We start from the raw sequence: 22,948 nt of genomic DNA, 5'->3' as shown, positions 1-22,948 counted from the left end.
AAGCCCAAACATGTATGAGTTTAGGGATCTAACAGTCCCAACACCCTTAGGCTCAACCATATATTCAGCTTAAACATGTATGGGTCTGGCGTTCTGCCAAGCCCAACACCTCTAGGTTCAACCAAGCAATGAGCTCACATGCAAATAAATATATTTCTCCTTTGATTAATTCAGAGATATTTAGATATTTTCCTCTGATTAAGTCGAAGATATTTTTTTCCTTTAACACAAAAGAGGCTGGAATGCAATTAAAAAAAAGGTGAGGATGAACTATAAAGACCCATTAGATCCTTAGAAGAAAAGGTTCTTAATCTCCACTCTTTATGGCACATTTTATTTTTAGGGTTTCTTTCTTAAATTTCAAAGCATTTTTTTCTCATATATATACTTACTTAAGCATCAAAGAGTCCCTAAACCCACTAAAGGAAACCTTTTGTAGGTGTCAAACACTAACCACTAGTTATTTTGACAAGGGAGAATGAGCTAGATTGTTAAAACCAAGATATTAATCGATTATCCAACATATAAGCCTTGTTCTTAAGTTACTTTTATGTTTTAAGACATCATCAATGACATCGTTTATGAGAAACTAATAAAAAAAAGCCATCGATAGTTATTTCATAATTAGTTTATCAATGTCCCCAATCACCATAAAAAATAGATAATCAAAACATTTATAAAATGGGACGTGTCATAGGTCTTTCTATAGTTGTAGGCTATTCAGCAATAAAAAGGAAAGGCTATAGAGGAATTTGATCGCCTTAAATCAATATGATTTTTCTACTTGCCCATTGGCTTAATAAGACGACCAAATTTGGGCTAGATATTTACCAACTTCATGACTACAGTTAGAGCCTCGAGATTTTAGAAATCTTTCAACTAGTACAAATGGGATGTTGGTTCAAACCATAACATATATAAAGTCTATTTGCCAACCATTTAGAAGACATCTATTGGAGAAACTTTATTCTCTCCCCTTTTAGAGTCGATACTATGATCTCAACAAAAATGTCATTAAGATAATTATGCCTCAAAGGGCAATAAAATGTGCAATGGTTAATGACTAGGAATATAAGTTTCTTATGTATGAATTAAATTATTCACAGTAATGATGTTCTCTTTTCTTTAACCGATATTCAGGGCAGTGACCTCAGAACCTTCCAATGATGGGATGGACTCAATCTCCTTAGTGTGATTATGCAATTTACCTTGGAAGGAATTGATCTAAAGCCTTTCTAATGTGATTGCACAACTCTTCAAGGATGAGATTACCATAACATCTCTCTAGAGCAACAACCTCACAACCTTTCAAGGATGGGATGGATTCAGTCTCTCTAATGCGATTGCACAATTTACTTTGAAAAGGATTAACTCAGTCTTCATAGTGTGATTACATAGTTTGCCTTAAAAGAAATTTATTTGAAGCCTTCTGATGCAATTACATAACTCTCCAAGAATGAGATTGACATGACATCTCTCTAGGGCAATGACCTCACAACTTTCTAAGGATATAATAAACTTAGTCTCCCTAACGTGATTGCACAATTTACCTAGGAAGAGATGGATCTGAAGCCTTCATAGTGTGATTTCACAACTCTTAAATGATAGGATTTACACGACATCTCTATAGGATAACGACCTCACAACCTTCCAGGGATGAGATGGACTCAATTTCTGTAGTCCGATTGCACAATTTATCTTAAAAGAAATCAACTTAATCTCCCTACTACGATTGCATAATTTAATTTGAAAGGCACCAACTCAGTTTTGTAGTGCGATTGCACAAGTTACCTTGAAAGGGATTGATATGATCTTCTTAGTGCGATAACACATTTCTATAAGGATAAGGTAAACTATCTCAACAACGATGTTTTACCTAAGGACAACAACACCAATCCCCACCTCCTGCCTAACAACTTTTCAACAATCCACTACAGGTTCATCTGGGTTGATAGGAATATACCTAAAACAAAGATTTCCTCTTGGTTCTAGATAGGGGATAGATCCTTTCAAAATCTTGATTAAGGTTAGGTAGTTCAAAGTTCAAATTTGATAAATATTTTTCTAAGTACGGGCGTTGGACCCATACAAATTTTTAACAATTTCCTAAGGGGTCATAAACCCTGCATGAAATTTTTCATATAGGCATTGAAACCATACAAAATTTCAAAGCTTTTTCTAAGGTTCTTAAACCCTATATAGAATGTTTACTATATGTGTAAGATCCGTACACACAAGTAAATAAAGAAATAAATAAGAATCAAAATTTTATAATATAAAAAAGTTACATGGATAAACCCCACAAAACTAGGGGTGTGTACATTAATAAAGGGAGAGGGGGAAATGAGGTTTAATTATCTAGCCCGAGCTCCTCAGTTAAATATTCCTCATATTAGGCAGTAGCAACCCTTACTAGGAATACATCTGCAAAGTCGAGCACCAAAATTAAATGAAAGGTGACATTAAAGTCCACATACATTCCCCTTAATTTATTGAAAAAATGCAAATTGAACATCGTAAGAAATATATTATCCTTAATTATCTTGGTCAAAGTTGTAAACCCCCTAAATAATTCCTGAAACTTATTGGGAGATTTCCTCAAAGCCTTCAGTTGAGCTTGAAAACTCCAGGCTTATTCACTGGTAGCAAAAAAGCTCAGCCCTCATGCCATTTTGGATGGTCTTTGCCTCAAGGATCTCCTGCTTTATAAGTTACCTGAAGTTGTTTGTCGTTAGAGCCCAACTAAAAAACAACGCCTTGTATTTGTTCCTTCAACATTGAATAAACCACATCAAGGATTTTTAATTCGGCCTCTATACCAATATTTTCCTCTTTTAGCCGTTCAAAGGTATCTTGATTTGCCCTATTTATGGTAATGACCTCCCTTACATGATTCCTCTCGGCCATTAAATGCCTTTTTGAAAGGGCGCACATCATGAAAGTTTGCTAAACAACAAATGTTGGGAATAATAGTCACAAAACTAAACAAAACATAAATGAGAAGGTTCTTTACATTAAACGTCATTTGATTAGATATAGCCAAATGATGGTTCTAGCTCTCATCAAACATCATTAAGATGTTTGAAAGGATGGTGAGAATCATTTTCATTAGTCTCACCATCTCAAAGAGAGCCTCTCCAATGCCTAAACTTATGCCAATAGAAGCCTCCATAAATTGAGTCTCATTTTCAATCAAGATGAGGAAATTAAAGGGAGATTGACCAAGAACGAGCTTGGTGAAAGCATCCTCGAATTCAGTTCCCTCAACCTGAGTAGAAGGCTTATTTGTTGCAGCTTCTACCAACAAAACTGGAAGTTAAGGTAAAGGAAATGCCACCAAAGAAGCCTCTACAATCAAGATTGGAACACTGGGTTCCATAGAGGTAGAGACCCTACTCTTTTTAAAATGAGTGGCAGTACCTACAATCACTTCAGAGGGAGTTAAATCTACTTAACCCCTGGTTGACGGAGTATGACTTCCCTTAACTTTATTTTCTACAAGAGTTTTGACTTCTACTATTGTTTCCTTAGGAATATAGCTCTCGTGAATAGAGAGCTCACCAATAATGATAGCTCACCAACAATGATAGGGTAATTGTCCATCAGTTATTCATCCCTACCTCCAAACATATCAAGTAGGGTTGAGCATTTCCAGTTCAGTCCGGTTCTAGGTCAAAATAAATAACCAAATCAAAATTATTTTTTTAAAAATTTTTGAACCGAACCGAACCGAAAATCGGTTCAAACCAACCAGTTTCGGTTTGGTTTTTTTCCCTTCTAAACCGGTCAGTTTGGTTCGCTAGCTTGAAAATCTATGAAATGATGTCGTTTCTGTACAAGCCAAAATACACAACTTTCTCCCTGAAAAGTATGAAATCTAGGGATTGATTCTAGCTTCAAGACGAAGCAGAAGAAGTAGCTGCTATCGCTTCGTGGGCTTCCTCTTTTTCTTTTGAGTTTGCTTGAAACGTAACTCGAGAGTAGAAAGAACTTGAATAGAGCATGACAAAACAGAACCAGTAGCTTTGAGCTTTTGATGACCAGGAGAAGGAAAACGAAATCAGGATTTGGCGAAGTCCACTACCCCGTTCTGAAGTTTTCCTCTATGTCGATGCAGCGAGATAGGGAGATCGTATCGAAAAAACTAATTTTCCTCTCCTCCCCAGTTGAAGTATCAAATGAAAGCCTGGCTAAAGCGAATAAAAAGAGTGGATTATTAAACTCACTACTCATCCTCTCTTTCCTTTCAGTAGCTGTTTGTGTGTGTGCCTCAATGCCTGTATGGGGGGGGTTGCTGGTTAAGAATCTTAAGATTAGAAAAGGAGAGATGCAAAGAGCAAAACAAATAGAGGGGGCGGCTGGTTATGTGTTTAAGGAATGCTCCTTTAGGTTTAGGGTTAGAAAAGGCTATCTATTTATACTTGTTTTTTTTTAAGTGTTGGTTTGATTGAACCGGTTCGATTTGGTTCAATTGGTTTCAGACTTTCAAAACCAAAACCAAGTCGAACCGGATTTTTTTTGTGATTTTTTAATCGATTAATTCATTTTTTTTTCTGTTTGGTTTTTTTTTGTTTTCTTGGTTTAATCGGTTATCAGTTTTTCTGCTCACCCCTAACATCAAGAGATAAATGTCTTTTGGCTAATATGTTCAACCTAGTCAGGCATTTGAGTTGTGTACTCTCCTGGCTGAAGGCGAGAAACAAACTCTATATCCTCCACTTCTAGAGTGCTAAAAACATTGTCCTTTAGGGTTTGAGGCAGCTTCCATCTCTATTAGGATTCCTTGATTACAATAGAAGGACTTTTACAAGGAGAGCTACTCTTTCCCCTACCAGATATGGACGCCAGGGTGTCAACCCCTAGTCATGTGGCCCAGTCTTATGGACTCATGCCCCCTGCCACTTCTTCTAGCTTCAGGTTAGAACCTGAACTTCTCTTTAGAGGCATCAACACCTCTATTTTTAGAGACAAATTTGACTTTTTTGGGGTTTATTTTTTTGTTTAAAATAGAAAAGGAAAGATGCTGGTGGTGGAAAATACTTAGAAATAAGTTTGTCTACTTGTATTAGAACTAAAATAGTTCAGGGTCTTCAATAGAATGTTTTTTTTAAAAAAATTACAGAATGTATAAGAAAAGATAGAGGCAGGAATGACTAGGGTTATAAAGGAAACATCTTTCAACTCTCATTGTTGGATGAATGGCTTTTCATGCCATTTAAATCTCCATAAATCCACTTAATTATTGCATTAAATGTAAGCTACCATTTTGACACAGAAAAGGTTAGAATGCGATCAAAAAAAATATGAAAATGAAAAAATAAAAAAAAATTCATAAGTGGAAAACATGATAGTGTCTCCCTCTTTCTCCATTCATTTTTTTAAGGAAAAAAAAAACTCATCTCTCATACCAAATCCTAAGCCTTTATCATCCCATTCACCTTGTCGAACTCTGACAAAAAAGCAAAGGCTCTTTAGCAACAATGCTAGCCTGTCATTTTCTCTTCTCTCTCGTTGTGTCACCATCACAAACCTATAATAAAAATCCACTAAAACTAACTATAACTGCCCCTCCTTCATTGCTAAGATAAAAGTTAATCTCCTTGTCATTAACCAGCCACTACATTTGCAACAACACACAGACTAGTAGAGAGAAAACAACATAAACAAACTTATTTTCTTGTTAATTTCTCATCTCGAGTGATAGTGGACAACACTGCCATCATAGGAAGGAAGAAAAGGATGCCATTCATGTGGTGAGTCGATCCACACGCCTCTTAACCTTATCGATGCATGCAAGGATATGCCACAAGTTGTTGTCATCTACCTGCACATATAGCTAATGCTCCACCATTGCCAACTATAGTTCCATTAGTTTTTGATATTTCCTAACTAGTTCTAGCTACCTTTAATCAATCCCAATCACTCCCTAAAGTTAATTTTAAATGCTAAATGTGAATTATTATGATTATTTGAAGTGTTGGGGTCCACAATGATGTGTAGCAACCTCAGGGGTATGATTCTAAAAAGAGATTTATTTTCATGGTGGAATAAGGATGAAAATCAATACCCCATGATGGGGTTCAGAGGATTAAGACTTTTTTTGGTTGATCTAAGACATAATGGTTTGGTTTCGGTGTACTTTTTTATGTAATGATTTGGATTTGTTTTGTTGCGTGAATAGTTATTTTTGAGATTTTATCATGTTGGTTGGTTAAAAATCCTACCTATGGCAAATTTATGATTATTGAACATTGTTATAGTGTTTGATTAGTAAGAAAATAAATTGCTTAATAAATCACATCATTATATTCAAAAAATTTCAAAAAACATGTTTATGTTATATGTTGATTTGTTAACAATCCTACATATGGAAAACGCACCATTATTGGGCATTGATATAGGGTGACATTAATTCAAAAAAAAAATCACTTAATATGTTATAATATTTCAAAACTCTTTATCTTTGGTAGATGTACCGTTATCGGACAATGTCATGAGGTAAAATTAATCAATAATAAAAACATTTATTGCGTTATAATATTTTTAAATCTTTTACCTATGACAGATGTATCATCATCGAGTAGTGTTATAAGATGAGTAATCAATAATAGCATTACTTTTTGTTATAAAGACCCATTGAATCCTTAAAAAAAGAGGAATTCTCAATCTCCACTCTTCCTGGACACATTTTATTTTTAGAGTCTATTTATAAAATATCAATGTATTTTCTCATAAAAAAATATTTATTTAAATATCAAAGAGTTTCAAACTCATAAAAAATAATAAAGCACCAACCAACAATTATTTTGGTAAAATAAATAGATTATATTTTTATAAAATATCGAACGTAAACTTGTTTTCCAAACTCCTTGAATTTTTCTTGGCACATCATCAAATCTAAAACTCTCATAGTAATTTATTTCTTAAAATCTGAAACCACGGGGTTTTTTCCTCCCTAAACTTCGTGGCCAAGAAATGCATGATAGGATACTTAAACAAGATTAGTACATCGGCAAACATCTGTGTCAGATACGTACTTGCGCTTTTAATCTATTAACATGGAGTGGAGTGGAGTGGTTACTCTATAGCACGTTAAAGGTTGATGATCGATTATCCTCCCTGAAGTAAAAGAGAGGCACAAAAACAAAAGCAACGTTCATTTTTGCAGAGAGATGCTAGTGGCCGCTTTTGGGTGCTTCTTTACTTTATTTGTTAAAAGTGGCTTAGCAAGCTACATGCCAAGACGAACTTGATTTTGTGAGAATCTTGATTTGTGTTAAGATAGATTAGATGCCTGGTTGGCCCGTGTAATTACAAAAATGCCATTTTCATCGTCTTGATTTTGAAGGGAGACATGATCAAATCTGCCATCTCAGCTGTGGTCCTCTTGCTGGATGTGACTTCGTCGTTCAGGATTATTGGACTCTTTCTTTTCACCTTTCAATCTTGCAGGAGGGGGGGTCGTGAAGGCATTCATCCATTAATGCCCTGTATGCACTTAAATTTCACAGAAGCAGCAGCTAGGTGCCATTGGATGTATAATTTAGCACTCTGCCTTAGCACCATAGCAATTTGTAATCTATTATTCCTGTACAAACACAATTGCTTGTTTAAACTGATCACAGTTAGTAACCAAATGAAAGGAACACAAAAATTCTTGTAGTAATTAACCATAAAAGCCAGTCCCTGATCTTATTAAGATCTACATCTGCATGCAAACATATTTCTATATATTTACCCAGAACAGCACCAGGCACGCTGCTCAGTTCTATCAGCAACACCCACGCTGCTCTTGCCTCCCTCCACTACGATATTACCTGCCCTAAATCTCGAAACCCAAAGATCTCTCAACGTGTCCATTCTTGTCCTACGTGTAGTTCCTGACGTGTACACGCTCCTCCTCATGACTTTTTAAACCCTGCGATCTGGCCCCTCCCTTCCATTTTATACCCATCGTCACTCCCTTTACCATTCACTCTCTAAAAAGTGAAAACTCTCTCTCTCTCTCTCTCTCTCTCTCTCTCTCTAAAAAAAAAAACATTTTCTTTAACCATTTTGTTTGTTCTTTAGTTCTTGATCCTTAATTTCTCTCATTTTATTACAGCTCGGTGATTTTTTTTTTTCTGATACCAAAGACCAAAAGAATGGCAGAAACCTGTACAAGAAAACTGATAGTTGAGGTTTGCAATGCCAGAAACTTGATGCCAAAAGATGGCCAAGGAACAGCAAGTGCATTTGCTACTGTAGATTTTGATGGCCAAAGAAGGAGAACAAAGACCAAGCTCAAAGATCTGAATCCAGAGTGGGATGAGAAGCTTAAGTTTCTTGTCCACGATACTGACTCTATGGCTGCTGAGACTTTAGAGATCAGTCTTTACAATGACAAGAAGACAGGTAAAAGAAGCACTTTTCTGGGCAAAGTAAGGATTATTGGTAGTGCTTTCGTTAAATCTGGAGGAGAGACTCTTGTTTATTATCCGTTGGAGAAACGAAGCGTGTTTTCGCAGATTAAAGGAGAGCTGGGGCTGAAAGTCTATTACATCGACGAAGATCCTCCGGCTCCACCAGCAGAGCAGAAACCAGAGGAGAAGGCACCAGAGACGGAAGAGAATAAGCCAGCAGAAGAGGCGAAACTAGAGGAAGAGAAAAAAGAAGAGGAGAAGAAAGAAGAGCCAAAGACGGAGTCCAATAAAGAGGCAAAAAAAGAAGAGGAGAAACCAAGTCCACCATCACAAAAGGAGAATCCCAAAAAACCTGACGAGGCAGCTCCTCCAGTTAAGGTGGAGAATCCGCCGTTGGGCGAGAGTGAAAAGAAGTCGTCGAAAGAAGAAAAGGAAAAAGGCAGAGATTGTAAAAAGATCTGAGGTAACAATCGGTGATCTTGAACTCCGGTCTTTATCCAGTGATCGAGGTCGAAGCGCTTATGATCTAGTGGATCGCATGCCATTTCTCTATGTTCGAGTAGTGAAAGCCAAAACAGGAAACAATGAATCCAAAAGCCCAGTTTATGCCAAGCTCATGATTGGTACACACAGTATCAAAACCAAGAGCCAGAGTGACAAAGACTGGGATAAAGTCTTCGCTTTCGATAAGGAAGGACTGAATTCAACTTCTTTAGAAGTTTCAGTTTGGACAAAAGAGAAGAAAAAGAATGAAGAGGCAACACAAGAGTGTTCGCTGGGTACTGTATCTTTTGATTTGCAAGAGGTGCCCAAGAGAGTGCCCCCGGATAGTCCTTTGGCTCCACAATGGTACGCTTTGGAATCGGAGAACTCTGCGGGAAATGAAGTCATGCTCGCCGTTTGGATTGGGACGCAGGCTGATGAGGCATTTCAAGAGGCTTGGCAATCGGATTCAGGTGGGTTCTTACCGGAGACCAGAGCCAAGGTGTATATGTCGCCAAAGCTTTGGTATTTGAGACTAACGGTTATCCAAACCCAAGATTTCCATTTGGGTTCGGGACCCGAAGCTAAGGCTCGAAACCTTGAACTTTATGTTAAAGCTCAACTTGGGGCACAGCTTTTTAAAACAGGTAGAACTTCTGTTGGGTCAACATCTGCTAGCTCGGCTAATCCGACTTGGAATGAGGATTTGGTTTTTGTGGCGGCTGAGCCGTTTGAGCCATTCTTGACTGTGACAGTGGAGGATGTTACTAATGGGCAGTCAGTGGGGCACGCTAAAATACACGTGGCAAGCATAGAAAGGAGGACAGATGATCGGGCAGAGCTTAAATCAAGATGGTTTAACTTGGTAGGTGATGAGACCAAACCCTACACGGGAAGGATACACGTGAGAGTGTGTTTAGAAGGTGGGTATCACGTGCTAGATGAGGCAGCTCACGTGACTAGTGATGTTCAAGCAGCAGCTAAACAGCTAGCCAAGGCTCCAATTGGGTTGCTTGAAGTTGGAATCCGAGGAGCCACTAATTTGCTTCCTGTGAAAACAAAGGTTGGTACCCGTGGGACCACTGATGCTTACATGGTGGCTAAGTATGGGCCCAAGTGGGTCCGGACCCGTACGATCCTCGATCGATTTAATCCACGGTGGAACGAGCAATAGACATGGGATGTATATGATCCATACACTGTGCTAACAATTGGTGTTTTTGATAATGGAAGGTACAAGCATGATGAAGCTGCAGGAAAACAAGGCCAAGATGTTAGGGTTGGTAAAGTAAGGATCCGTTTATCAACCCTTGATACTAACCGGGTGTACTTGAATCAATATTCACTTATGGTGTTGCTTCCTAGTGGGGCCAAGAAAATGGGAGAGATAGAAATAGCCGTTAGATTTTCTTGCTCATCGTGGTTAAGTCTAATCCAAGCTTACACTTCACCAATGCTACCTAGAATGCATTATGTGAAGCCTTTGGGTCCAACCCAGCAAGACATTTTACGACATACAGCAATGCGTTTGGTGACTGCTCGGCTAACCAGGTTCGAGCCACCACTGGGCCAAGAAGTGGTCCAGTTCATGTTGGATAGTGACACACTCATGTGGAGCATGAGGAGGAGCAAGGCTAATTGGTTTAGGGTGGTGGGGTGTCTCACACGTGTCGCAACTTTGGCACGTTGGACTGAAGGGATTCGCACCTGGGTGCACCCACCCACAAGTATTCTCGTGCATGTGCTGCTTGTAGCTGTTGTGTTATTTCCACATCTGGTGCTCCCCACCATATTCATGTATGCCTTCTTGATCTTAGCATTCAAATTTCGTTACCGTCAAAGGGTCCCACGCAACATGGACTCGAGGCTTTCTTATGTGGACATGGTGGGACTTGATGAGCTTGATGAAGAGTTTGATGGATTCCCAACCACACGATCACAAGATGTGGTTCGCATCCGATATGATAGGTTGCGAGCACTGGCTGGCCGGGCCCAGACACTCTTAGGTGATTTTGCATCCAACGGGGAGCGCTTAGAAGCTTTATGGAATTGGAGGGATCCAAGGGCTACTGGGATTTTTGTGATGTTTTGCTTAGTTGCTTCATTGGTATTTTATGTGGTTCCATTTAAGATGTTTGTATTAGGGTTTGGGTTCTATCACCTTCGTCACCCAAGGTTTCGTGACGACATGCCATCTGTCCCGGTTAGTTTTTTTAGGCGACTACCGTCATTTTCGGACCAAATTCTTTAAAAGTGTGGTGGTGCGTTTTGGTTCACTTTTTTGGTTGAAATTATAATCACAGAAAAGTGTTTTGTAATGTGGTTTATAACCATTGTTTGATTTATTTGTTATTTTTTAGCAATAAATAAAATTGTCAAGGCAATAAAGCATATCTCTTGCATGTATAATGTGAAAAGGTTACCATTATTTTGATCATTTATGAGATGGGGTTGATGAAAGGATGGATATTTAAAAATGCTAATTTGAATGACTTGTGTATCGTTATTTTTAATATAAAAAAATATTCATGTAATTTTTACATTATTATAAAACTCAATTCATCAAATTAACTTTTAAACCTCCTATTTAACTTTTTATTTAGCTAGAGTTTAAAGTTAAATTATATAGAAATTATTTTAACATAACTTAATTGACTTGGTACATTTAAAGACAATCCAATCAATTATTAAAAAAAAATTAACAATGAAATTGAGAAAATAAAAAAGACAAGTTTAACAGAAAAAACCTCTACCTCAATTAATTAGGAGTGTCAATTTCACCTGAATTCAATGGGTACTAACCCAAATTTACCCAAATAAATATTAATTTTTTCTTGTTTGGGTCCAGTTCGGATGATACAGGAAGTGAAAAGATTGAGTTCATATAAGGTATAGATATTACTTTGCCCAACTCAAAATCCTATCTCAACCCAACCCGAAGTATAAACATATCTTTAAAATTTTTAAAAATCACAATTATTTCCACCTAAGATAATGTAGAGTTTCTCACTTACCTCTCCACACATTCTCACAATTCACCGCTTACTTTGTTTTTTTTTTTTTTTTTTTTTTACCAACTCACCAAATTACAAACCAAGTAAAACTCACAAAATAATTTTGGAGGGAACACATATATTTATTAAAATCGTTTATTTAAAAAACATTATCATGATATGTAAAGTAATTATAAGGAAAAAACAAAAAATATATATATTTTCATACAATTGCAAAAGAAAATAAAAGAATAATCAATTGAAGAGGATAATGTAAAAAATGATAATAATAAAAATAATAAAATGTTTATTCTATTCTCATTGAATAATCTATGCCAATCTTTTTAAAGCTGGTGCACATTTGTTTCCTATAGAATCATAAAAAGGAAAATATTACTATTAAAAAATATTATATTAAAAATTTCAAATATCATTTAAAAAACATGGAATAATTGAATAAATTTTTAAATATCATTATATTTAATTATCTAAATACTATTTTATTTTAAAATATAAAAACGCGGGCATATAGAATCAAGCCCCAACAAGTTTAGGTTTTTTTTATAGTAAAGCTAGCTAGGTGTGCAAACCTTGTCTCGCAAGTCTAAGCACTCCTAGGCTTCATGCTCTTGGTTTTTTTTTTTTTTTAATATTTTGAAAGAAACTTCTTGCTAGATAAATAAAAGTAATAGTATTTAAAAATAATTTAATTTATGTCTTTTTCTCAAACAGGAATAGATTTTTTATGGTACTATTTGCAATTTAAATAATTATGTATAAAATTATATTGATAATTTTTTAAATAAATTACACATTAATATTCCATGAGAATAAAAATAAAAATCTGTATTATTATTAATTTATTATATTATTACTTCAAATTAATTATTTATTTTTAATACAGTCACATCAACATTATTGAACCATTATTTTTTGTTTTTTTTTTAATTGTTTTAAAATCTTAGCAAGTTTTTATTTGAGAGGCCAATGCTTACGATAAAAAAACAAAAAACAAAAAAACAAACATGTTTTTTTCATCAAAGTGGAAAAGAAATGAATGAAAACAAAAGGGGAGTTGCAACTAAAGAAATGTATGGTTTTTCTTTTGAATTTAAATCATTTAAATTTATATGAATATTTATTTTAATTGTTTTTTAAGTTAATTTTTATTCAAATAACCATCCTACTAATAAAAAAAATGACTTTGTCAACATCAAAAAAAAAAAAAAAACACTTAACCATTTGAATCCTTACAACTGTTTATTTTATTGTTACAAAACGAAATGAAATAAAGATTTTGAGAATGACTCGGGCAGTAGAATTATAAATTCTTACTTGTACTGACCTGGTTGTAAGCAATTTCCATACATCTTTACTTGTAGTTCATGCAGTCATCATGTATAACTATCAAAAAACTTGGTGTTTAATTACATTGTAGCTTTTCAAAATGTTATCGATTCTCTCTAGCTGGTATTAACATGTAATAATATTTCTCTATAAGCATCTTATATCAGCTTTTCTCAATGTATCTCGCCAAACAACCAGCCAAGTAATTATACGACGCATTTATTTTTGTTTTTTCATTTCGAGAGAACTTTCATCTGCATTGCCGCTTGAAGTTCTTTTCTGGAAGAAGTTTGGTCAGCAAATTTTGCAGCCTTCTTGATCCTGGTCCAGGCCTCAAAACACCATAATTCCCGTTTTGGAACCCTGAACATGTTCCATGCCTCTTGCCACTCCTGGCACACCAGCCCCCGTGAGCAAACTGTCCCTTGTATCTCTTAAGAAGCTCGCGATCAATCTTATCGAGAACTGGATCATTTCTCTTGAACTTTCTTGCAAATGGCCTGCTGCTTAAGATCATTCTTCTGTAATCTTTAACTCCTAGGGACCGAGGGTGCTGCTTAGGAGGTGTATCCCATGTAATGTAATGAAGGTCATGGTTCACTGTGGTGTTTTTATAGTCTTCAGAGTTGCATATTACAGTTTGGAAGTAGCCTTCAGGGGAGGACACAAAGTTGGCGTAGTAGAGAAGAAGAGTCCTTGGCAAGTTGTCCCAGCCCACAATGCTGTACTCAGCAAAAGATCTTGACAGTATGGTCCAAGCAGAACCTGTTATGCAAAGCAATTGAGAGAAATTAGGATTGTTGTAACTATTGGAAACTTGAAAGACACTGCACATATATAGATGAATCCATTTAAAATTGGAAAATGCCAAAGAAAATTGTTGTTCGATGGGAACATTATGTTTAGTGTGTTTCTGGAAGATGAAAAAGCATGAAGGGGTGATCTGAAAGGAAAAAATAAAGACTGCCAGCCCTGCATATTGCAAAGGGAACTGCCACATCCACAATCAAAGCAATCATCTATGTTTTCTGCAATGTGGAATGATTCTGAAACCATGAGGGTTACCAGTATAATCTACAGGTAATTTTAATTATGATGTCATAGAGATAATCTAGCGTTAAAAGAGAAAAAAAGGCACTTTCATTTCCAATTAGCTAGTTTGTAAAAGGATGAACAGCCTCCGGGCCTGGATCATATCCAACAACATAGCTGATTGACACTGATAATTCAGCTTGTAAAAATCTTGATCTTATTTTGTGAAAACAAAATAAAACATTAATGGAAGAAATCAAACGATTTAAATTCACATTCAACTATAAAAATAAAAAAAAAAAATAGTAATAAACGTAACATACTATGAATCCACATTTATCTCATACCGATTATTAAAAGCTAAAAAAGGAAATCATAAAATCCATGACATGAACACAGGTAAGGACATGGCTTGCTGTACTCTTTTGTCAAGAATTTTTATATTCAGTTCCTTCTGCATGTTGCGCCTTGGAATCAGTTCAAAGCAACTTGGAATAATTACTTTGTCTATTCCTTTCTTTCAATCGGGGCATTCATTATTACAAATCTACAAAGCTCTCCAAAAGAACTGGAGAGCACGTGTATTCTAACATCAACTTGGCCTTGTCATGTGAATTTTCTAGATCGTGCAGCCTAGAGCATACAGCTGTCTGTCTTTGGTCCCCTTTGTAGGTCATTTCAAGGGCTCACCTAGAAATCCAACCTGGACACATCTCATTGTCTGGTGGTGATTCAATGGCTATGTTGAGGTTTTACGCAGCTTGCGAAATGGTGGAGCCATACGTGGTTAGGTTGGTGATGGGATGCCTAACATGCTCTGAGGGTAATTCAAAAATGCTGATTATGACATGAAACCCAGCTAGCATCGACAACAAGTTATCTACCATTACACAATTCTATGTGCTGTATGATGAAGAAATTAAGGAAAAGCGAGGGATACTTCCACATTAACACAATATTCTGGGCAGCACTCAAACTAAAACTTCATGAAAGATGCATTAAGACAGCACATCAAATCTTTGATGGAAAGTAGTGGCTTCTGAACTCAGTTTTTCTCACTTTGTACACTGTCCCACTTGTTGCTTTTTTCCACTTTGAACATGGGCTTGATGTTCGAAAGCTAAAACGATAATTTGGCGTTGAGTTTTATATATTTTTTATTTTTTCATCTGATGATTGCATAATTACATGGCTTACGGCTTACCTGAATTGTTGTGATTCAAGGCATGGAGGACCGCACTTTCACAACGTGCTGTAAACTTCAATATGACATCCTAACCATTTAGCCGGAAGTTAACCCTAATCTTCTTAGATGTGATTTTTTTTTTTTTCTAAGACTGCTACTTGCAGTTTGTTGAAGCTACCATTAATTAGGTCCAAGGTCTTATTCAACTATCAACAAGAATTTTGTTAACAAGAAGTAGAAGATTGATTGCAAAATGATAAAAGCCTGTCAAATTCGACCTACTTGATTAAATTTCTTTAAAAAATAGATTCCTTTATATATTATATTTCTTTGTACCAAAAAAGAGGCAGAAGGTAAGGGGTTAGGTCTCGTGCTCAAAATATTGTTTTATTTAAATTTGAAAAATATTTTTTATTTAAAATTAATTTTTTTAATGTTTTTAAACCAATTTGATGTACTAATATGACTATTAAAAATATTATTTTAATATATTTTTAAATAAAAAATACTCTAAAACACAACCTTCATTGTACTTTAAAACATGCATTGTCTTTGTTGTAGAGTTCAGGAGATTTGAAAGGAGGGCATAGTCTTAGAAAATGTGATTTGCATTCTAATCGTTACCATTTAAGTAAAAGCCAGGATGGACTTTTTGTCGGCAATGACTTCGCATGGAAATACGAATGATACAAGGTCCTACTAGCAAGACATTTGGAAAGATTGGGCATATTTTCAAATACATCCAAAATAATGGCCAAAAAGAAAAACCCATAAATTAGTAATTCCATTTTTTTTTAATTTTGTACAGTGAGTACCATGTACTATGAAATGCGTGCTGTCTCTTCATTTCAGAGCTCACATGCTGTTGATAATCAGGTGGGGGCAGAAATTAAAAAAAAATTAAAAAAAATTGGTGAAAAACAATGCATGGAGCCCATAGATAAGAGAATGGAAGGTCATGGTGGCCATGTCTTGTGATAAGCAAGGTCCTTCTCATATGAAACAAAAAGACTGAGAGAGAGAGAGAGAGAGACCTGTATAGAGCTTGAAGGCAGTTGGGAGGCTCCTTTGTTTAATTACCCACCAGATCTCTGATTTGTTCAGGCTGTAGAGACCAGGGTCTATCATGATTGGCTTCGCTCTCTTATTCCTGATGGTGATTAATATTAGTAATGTTTTTAATAATCAAATTCCTCTCAAAACTTCACAAAATTAAAAAAAAAAAATGATGAGCAAAAAAGAGAAAAAGGAAAAAGAAAAGGTCTCGTACAGTTTCCATCCCAGGCGACTGCTGTGCTGTATAAAGTTGAGGTTTCTTGGCAAGGTAGAGAAGGCATCAATCAGATCTGATAACAGCAAAGATAGGTGAAATAATTACTACATTATTGAACATAGAGTCTGGAAACAAAAATGAAGCAAAAACAGCAAGAATTTAATGAAAAAAGATCTGTAAAACACAAAGCCAAGATCAGTGGTGGACAGATAACAGAGGATAGTGCAAATAAAATGAAAAAAAAAAAGGCCACTCACCATACCATCTTGGGTGACCAGGGGATAATCAGAGGCACTGAGATTAATGAACCAGTCCCATTTGCAGGTCCTCAACAGTATAGCCATTGCATGGAGTGTAGTAGCAAGCATAGTAGGACCTCTGTAAGTAACCAGATTTGGTTTGCCGACAATCCAAACATTTCCCACCAGACCAAAAACTGGATCACTAGACACAAATTCAGCTATTTCTCTATGCTCCTTTTCCGGTGCATCAGAATCCACATGAATCAGATAGTAGTTCCCCGGATGGTACAATGCCTTCAGCAGACGCGTTAGCCTCTTCGCGTCACCTCTAGATGCTGATATCAAGTACGCGAACGTTACTGGATATGGTTTGAGGTCTTTCAACATGTTCAAGTTGATCACAGGGTTGTATTTGGCAATGGGTGTGGTTAGTTTTGTTGGGATGTACAGTAGAGAGAAGAGTATCGAGGTTACCATGAATGAGATCATGAACAGTTTGATGCCCATTTCATTTAATCGAAGAAGAAGAAGAAGAAGAAAATGTGAAGGAAAGTGATCAAGGGAGGGAGAAATTAAGGTGGCTTAATGGCGAAGGAGGGTGTTGTGAGAACGGGAATAATAACGGAGCTCCTTGCTTTAAAGGGAAGGCCTCCGGTTGTCATTATCGCAGTTGTTGACATGGAGATTCATTAAGTACAGATGGAGAAGAGGAAAGAGGTGAAATTACTAAATTAGTTAGGCCTTTAACGAGGTTGGGAATGGATTGTAGTGGACTCTTGTGGATACAAATTAAGGTATCAAAAGAGTGAAAATTTCACATGGGTTAGTCGGTAAACTCGAAAGTAGCCCACGCGCCGTTCCAGGTAACTTTATGGTTGGGATTTAAAATATTTTTTTTTATTTAAAAATATATTAAAATAATAAATTTTTTTATTTTTAAATTTTTTTTAATATTAACATACTAAAATAATCTAAAAATATAAAAAAAAATTAATTTTAAATAAAAGAGAAAAATATATATAAAAAAATATTTAACTAAAAAATTTGAATTGCAATTTCTTAACATACCTAGTAAATTAGTTTTACTTAAACCAATTATAGATCATATCATAAGCTTCGATTTAAAATAGATATTGAATATTGTTTTATATAAACACAAAAAAAATCATGAAACTCTATTTTAAACTAGATGAATGCACATTAAGGTTCTTCAAATTTTTTAAGAGTTTATAATAATATAGTTATTTAATTATATATTTTATTTCTTTAAAACATTTACTAAATAAATATATTATACATTTTTCAAGTTTGTGTTACTTTTTTATTTTATTTTTAGAAAAAAAAAATTAATATTTAATCAATAAAAAGCATACCAATACCTAGTTTTAAAAACAAATGCTATAAAAATTATATATATTTTGGGTTAATCATTTTTAATAGATGTAAGATATAGTTAAATCACTAAACAATTGATTATATACAAATGATAGTATGATCAAAATTGTTTCATCCTCGCAATGCAGGGGTTATCTGACTAGTTTTTATATTAACTTATTTGTCAATTGAGATTAAATATTTCTCCAAATAATTCTAAAGATGCATCCTCTATATTGATATCGAGAAATAATAATAATCTATTTTAGGATAAAGTTTATAATTTTACTTAAAATAGTAAGTCTAAAATAGTTTTTAGTGCTAGGGATTAAAGAAACAAAAACATTCCACTCATAGGAATTTTATATTTTTCAAATAAATTATTTATAACTATTTACACAAAAAAAAAAGAAAAAAAGAAGAAGAAGCAATCATTGTAATTTTTATATAGTATAAAAGGGCTCCGTCAATTGTGTTTTTATTAGTTTTGATAGTAAAAATCAATGGGATGATATATTTTTTTATATGTTTTTACCTGGATATTTTTATATTTTTTTTAAAAAATAAAACTAGTTCTGTTTGTTGCTACCCCTCTTAATAAATACGCTTTCTAGAAATCAAACTTATATTTTTATTCTTGTAGGGATATAGTAATGTCTTAACTGCTAGATCAATACTTTATTGATGACAAGATGATATATTAAATAAACAATAACTATTTAATGATAAATTGGATGCAATTAAGCATATAAAAAGACATGTGGGATACAACTCCTAAAATATAAAGATTCATGGAATTATTTTCTCTTTTATATAAGAAATATGATATTATCACTGTTTTTATTGTTGCATTTATTTAAGAAAAAATTGTTTTTTGTTATCATAAAATACTAAAATAAAATGGAAATAAGTAGCAATAATTAATTATGAAAAATAAGAAATGAAATTATTAATGATTTATTCACTATCATCCTAATAATTATAAACAAATTTAATATTTATTATCTATCAAATTAATTTACAATTTTGAAGTAAGCATAGATCACGATATATTATTATTTATTTTTAGGAGATATTTTTTAATTATTTCAAAAAAATATTATATTATATAATTATTAAAAAAATAATTTCTGTCTATAAAAAATTATATCCTAAATTTTAGAATTTATAATTCATAGCAAGTTATATCTAACTCTCGTGTTTGTATCTGTGTCTGTACCAAGTTACAGACTAGTGTCATATTATTATTACTTATAATCTAAAATGTATTGGCTAAGGTATTGTGGAGCTGCATTGTTCACGCACATAAAAAAAACATTGTGAATGATACTGTATATTTTTGGGTTATTCATTTTGGTCCTCTAAGTTTAATTTTGGGTGATTTCATTATAATTAAAGTTCAATTAACTTTGGATTTCTTAGAAAATAGTTGAATTAAAAAAAAAAAGACTTAAATAAAAAAAGCAGAAACATGGAAGGCATACGGGAACATATTTCAACAATACTCTTAGGTCCTTAAACTTTCAAAATAACATATAATTTATGTCCTTTTAGATTTTAAAAATATCATTTTTAATACAAAAATTTATTTATATTATTTATATTATTTTTGGTATAAATATCTAGGCTCCTCTGGGTGAGTGGAATCTGGGTGTGTAGATGACATGTCATTTGCCTTTACAGGCGACATGTCACTTGCATAGTTTTTTTTTTTTTTTAAAAAAAAAAAACAAACAACAAGTTGTCTGTCCCTTTTAAATATAAAAAAGCCAAGTGCCCGAACCTAGGCTTAAAGGCCCGGCTACACGAATGAGTTTTTCTTTGCAATGGCCCAGTCGAGCTAGGCCGTGGGCCCTAGAATCTGACCTTTTTTGGGTGCTGTTTTTTTTTTTCTTATGATATTGCTTTTTTAAATTGATATTGTTTTTTTATTGTCTTTTTCTGAAATAATTTTTAAGTTTATGTTTTAATTAATATTGCTACTATGTGATTTTGTTGTTTCTTATTTAACCTTTTTTGGCCATATTTTGATTTTTTTAAAAAAGGCTAAATATAAATTTAAGAAAAAAAATATTAATCCCAGTTTAATCTATGGTCTAGGGTGTAGGTTTGATAGCTTAAGCCACAAATTATTTGAGCTTATTTTTTTCTAATATTTTTTTCAAATTAATTTTTTTTCTAAAATAATTCTTCGGTTTATATTTTTATTAAAATTGTTTATCTGTTATTTTTTTATTTAACCTTTTTAGATAGATATGTTTTTTTAAAACGGTGTGTGTTTTTATTTTTTGAAAAAAATGTTCTGATTTATCTAGAATTGTTTTTTATATTTTATATAGATTAATTTTGTTTCTTCAAATAAAAATATATTTTTAAAAAATATTTTTAATATATGCAGCCTTTCATAATATTTTTTTTAATTTTATGTTATTTAATCAATTTAATGTGTATGTTTATTTCTATTATTGTTTGATTTAATAAAAAAATAATTTTAATACAAAAATCTAGCTTTCGAGTATTCTGGCTTGTGAGATTAAGTATCTTGATTTATATTTATCTTTTAATTTTTCTAAATTTATTTTTTATTATCATTAATGGCTTTTTCTTTATTTATTAACACTTATAACTTTCGAGTTATTTGATTACATCTATGCATGAGTTTTTTATTTACATAATTTTTTTATTTATAAAAACACATTAAAAAATCATATATATATATAACTTTAAAAAAAAAAAAAAAAATTACTCTCACCAAACCCAAATCAAATAACTAGTTATATTTCTAGTGTCGTCGTATTTCTACCAAGTTATAGATTATTGCCATATGAGAACTTACATGGGCCTGGTCATGGCTTACAGTCCCTCCCATTCATTTTTTTGGAGGATGGTCCCAACTCATAGAAGATGGCCACAGTCTACCCTGAGGCCTTGCTAGGCCCGATCACTAAATTATAATTTTGAGTTCCTTCTTTCCATTTCAAAAATATTTTAAATAAAAATTAATTTTTTTGCTTTAAATTAATATTCTTTGATATTTTTAAATTATTTTGATACAATAATATTAAAAATAATTTTTTGAAAATAAAAAAAATTATAATTTTAATATATTTTTAAGTAAAAAACATTTTAACAAGTGATTCAAACAAGCTATAAAATTTAGCCTTAAATTTACAAAGACAAAGCTCACCTTGCACATTTGGTTAGCACTTTTCTTTTATAAGCTTAGATCATTTCTTGTATGTGATAAACTGATAATGCTTGTCTAGGAATAAAGAGAGCACGAGTCTTTAAGGATCTTTAGTTTCCTCTTCTTCCCTTGTCCCTGTTACATTAATTTTTATATTATGTTTTTAAAACATGATAATATAAAAATATATTATTTTATTAAATATTTTTTAAATGGTGTTATTCTACTAAAACTTCTAAATTAATATGTTATATATAAATCAATAAATACAATAAAAATTTTGGCAGATTCCCAGATTTTGAAGTGGCCAAGCTCTATAATAAATACTATATGGTTAGCCTAGCCTAGAACTATAATTAAGAACTCACTGAGCTTCTGACCACCTAATGGTCTTCCTACTGTTTGCAGAAGCTTGTCCACTGGAATTATTTTCTAGCATTACCGCATTTGTCATAAATCTTTCCCACCTAAAAAGAAAGAATCATAAATAAATCTTTCCCACCTAAAAAGAAAGAATGAACTTCATTAATGAATTAGAGTGGATTGAAGTTGGTTTGGTATCATTTAGCGTAACCTTTTTTTTTTAACATGGAGAACTAGTCTTTAAATTGTGTTCAAGAGTGTTTTTTTTTTTTGTTTTTAGATATGTTTTAAAAATATTTTTAGTTTGAAAAAAATATTAAAATGATAATTTTTTTAGTATTTTACAATGATTTTAATATGATAATAAAAAAAAAATAAAAAAAAAATTATTTTAAAAAACACTATAAACCGCATATTCAAACACAAACTGATACCTTAGACTGATATAGTACTGTGAAAACCAATTTACTTAACATTGCAGCTCAAATTTTATTGCAAATATACCCTCGGTTTCTGGTCTCTCTCTCTCTCTCTCTCTCTCTCTCTATATATATATATATATATATATATATATATATATATATATATATATATATCTCAGAAAGGATCCCAGCCCCTCCACGGCTCGTTGCAAGTGAATGGAATATGCTTAGCTTGACCTTAACTTACCACTGGTATTTTATAATTTGTAAGAATATAATGTTAAGCAGTTTTCTTGTAATTAACCAGTAGCCCCCCCCCCCCCCCCACCTAATGTAGTTGATGTATGATAGGTTGGTTAACAGTCATTGTCAACGAAACACCAGAAAATGAACTTGTTTAAGGGTGTCATGTTTGTTGAGAATTATTTTTTTATATCAAACATCAAAAAAAGAGGTTAATCCACTTTGATGTTTCTACTTGAATATCTCATGTTCAGATTGGTATGATCAGATTCAGAGACTATAAATTAAAGCTACATTCATTGTGTAGAAACAGTGATAGAGCCATATAGGGGTAAAAGAGGATAATTGCCCCCTCACCATTCAAAATCAAATCCAAGAAGGAAATTTCTTTTTTCTTTTCT

The 22,948-nt window shown here is 33.4% G+C and overlaps 1 protein-coding gene and 1 pseudogene across 1 annotated transcript; one reads left to right on the top strand and one right to left on the bottom strand.

Annotated features, from left to right (window-relative positions):
• The first annotated feature begins 8,050 nt into the window (after positions 1-8,050).
• On the top strand, positions 8,051-11,278 carry LOC118042457 (multiple C2 domain and transmembrane region protein 14-like; annotated as a pseudogene).
• A 1,965-nt stretch (positions 11,279-13,243) lies between these two features.
• LOC118042419 (beta-glucuronosyltransferase GlcAT14A) lies at positions 13,244-17,687 on the bottom strand. The gene is made up of 4 exons (XM_035050080.2): positions 16,979-17,687; positions 16,714-16,789; positions 16,478-16,593; positions 13,244-13,990 (listed from the first exon to the last, which is right to left on the bottom strand). The coding sequence occupies exons 1-4, from the start codon at positions 17,463-17,465 to the stop codon at positions 13,476-13,478; spliced, it is 1,194 nt and encodes a 397-aa protein (XP_034905971.1). The 5' UTR covers positions 17,466-17,687; the 3' UTR covers positions 13,244-13,475.
• Positions 17,688-22,948: the final 5,261 nt, after the last annotated feature.

The sequence above is a fragment of the Populus alba genome, chromosome 13 (assembly GCF_005239225.2).
Source record: "Populus alba chromosome 13, ASM523922v2, whole genome shotgun sequence".
Taxonomy (NCBI): domain Eukaryota; kingdom Viridiplantae; phylum Streptophyta; class Magnoliopsida; order Malpighiales; family Salicaceae; genus Populus; species Populus alba.
Note: the sequence above shows the minus strand (reverse complement) of the source record. Positions and strands in the feature narration are given on the sequence as shown.

Bases quoted from the DNA above. Each gene is read 5' to 3' on its own strand.
- LOC118042419 (XM_035050080.2), bottom strand. From the start codon at position 17,465: ATGGGCATCAAACTGTTCATGATCTCATTCATGGTAACCTCGATACTC. The intron at 16,790-16,978 runs GTATGGTGAGTG...TGCTGTTATCAG, and splicing joins TCCCCTGGTCACCCAAGATG to ATCTGATTGATGCCTTCTCT. The intron at 13,991-16,477 runs GTCTCTCTCTCT...TTTGCATAACAG, and splicing joins TGCCTTCAAGCTCTATACAG to GTTCTGCTTGGACCATACTG.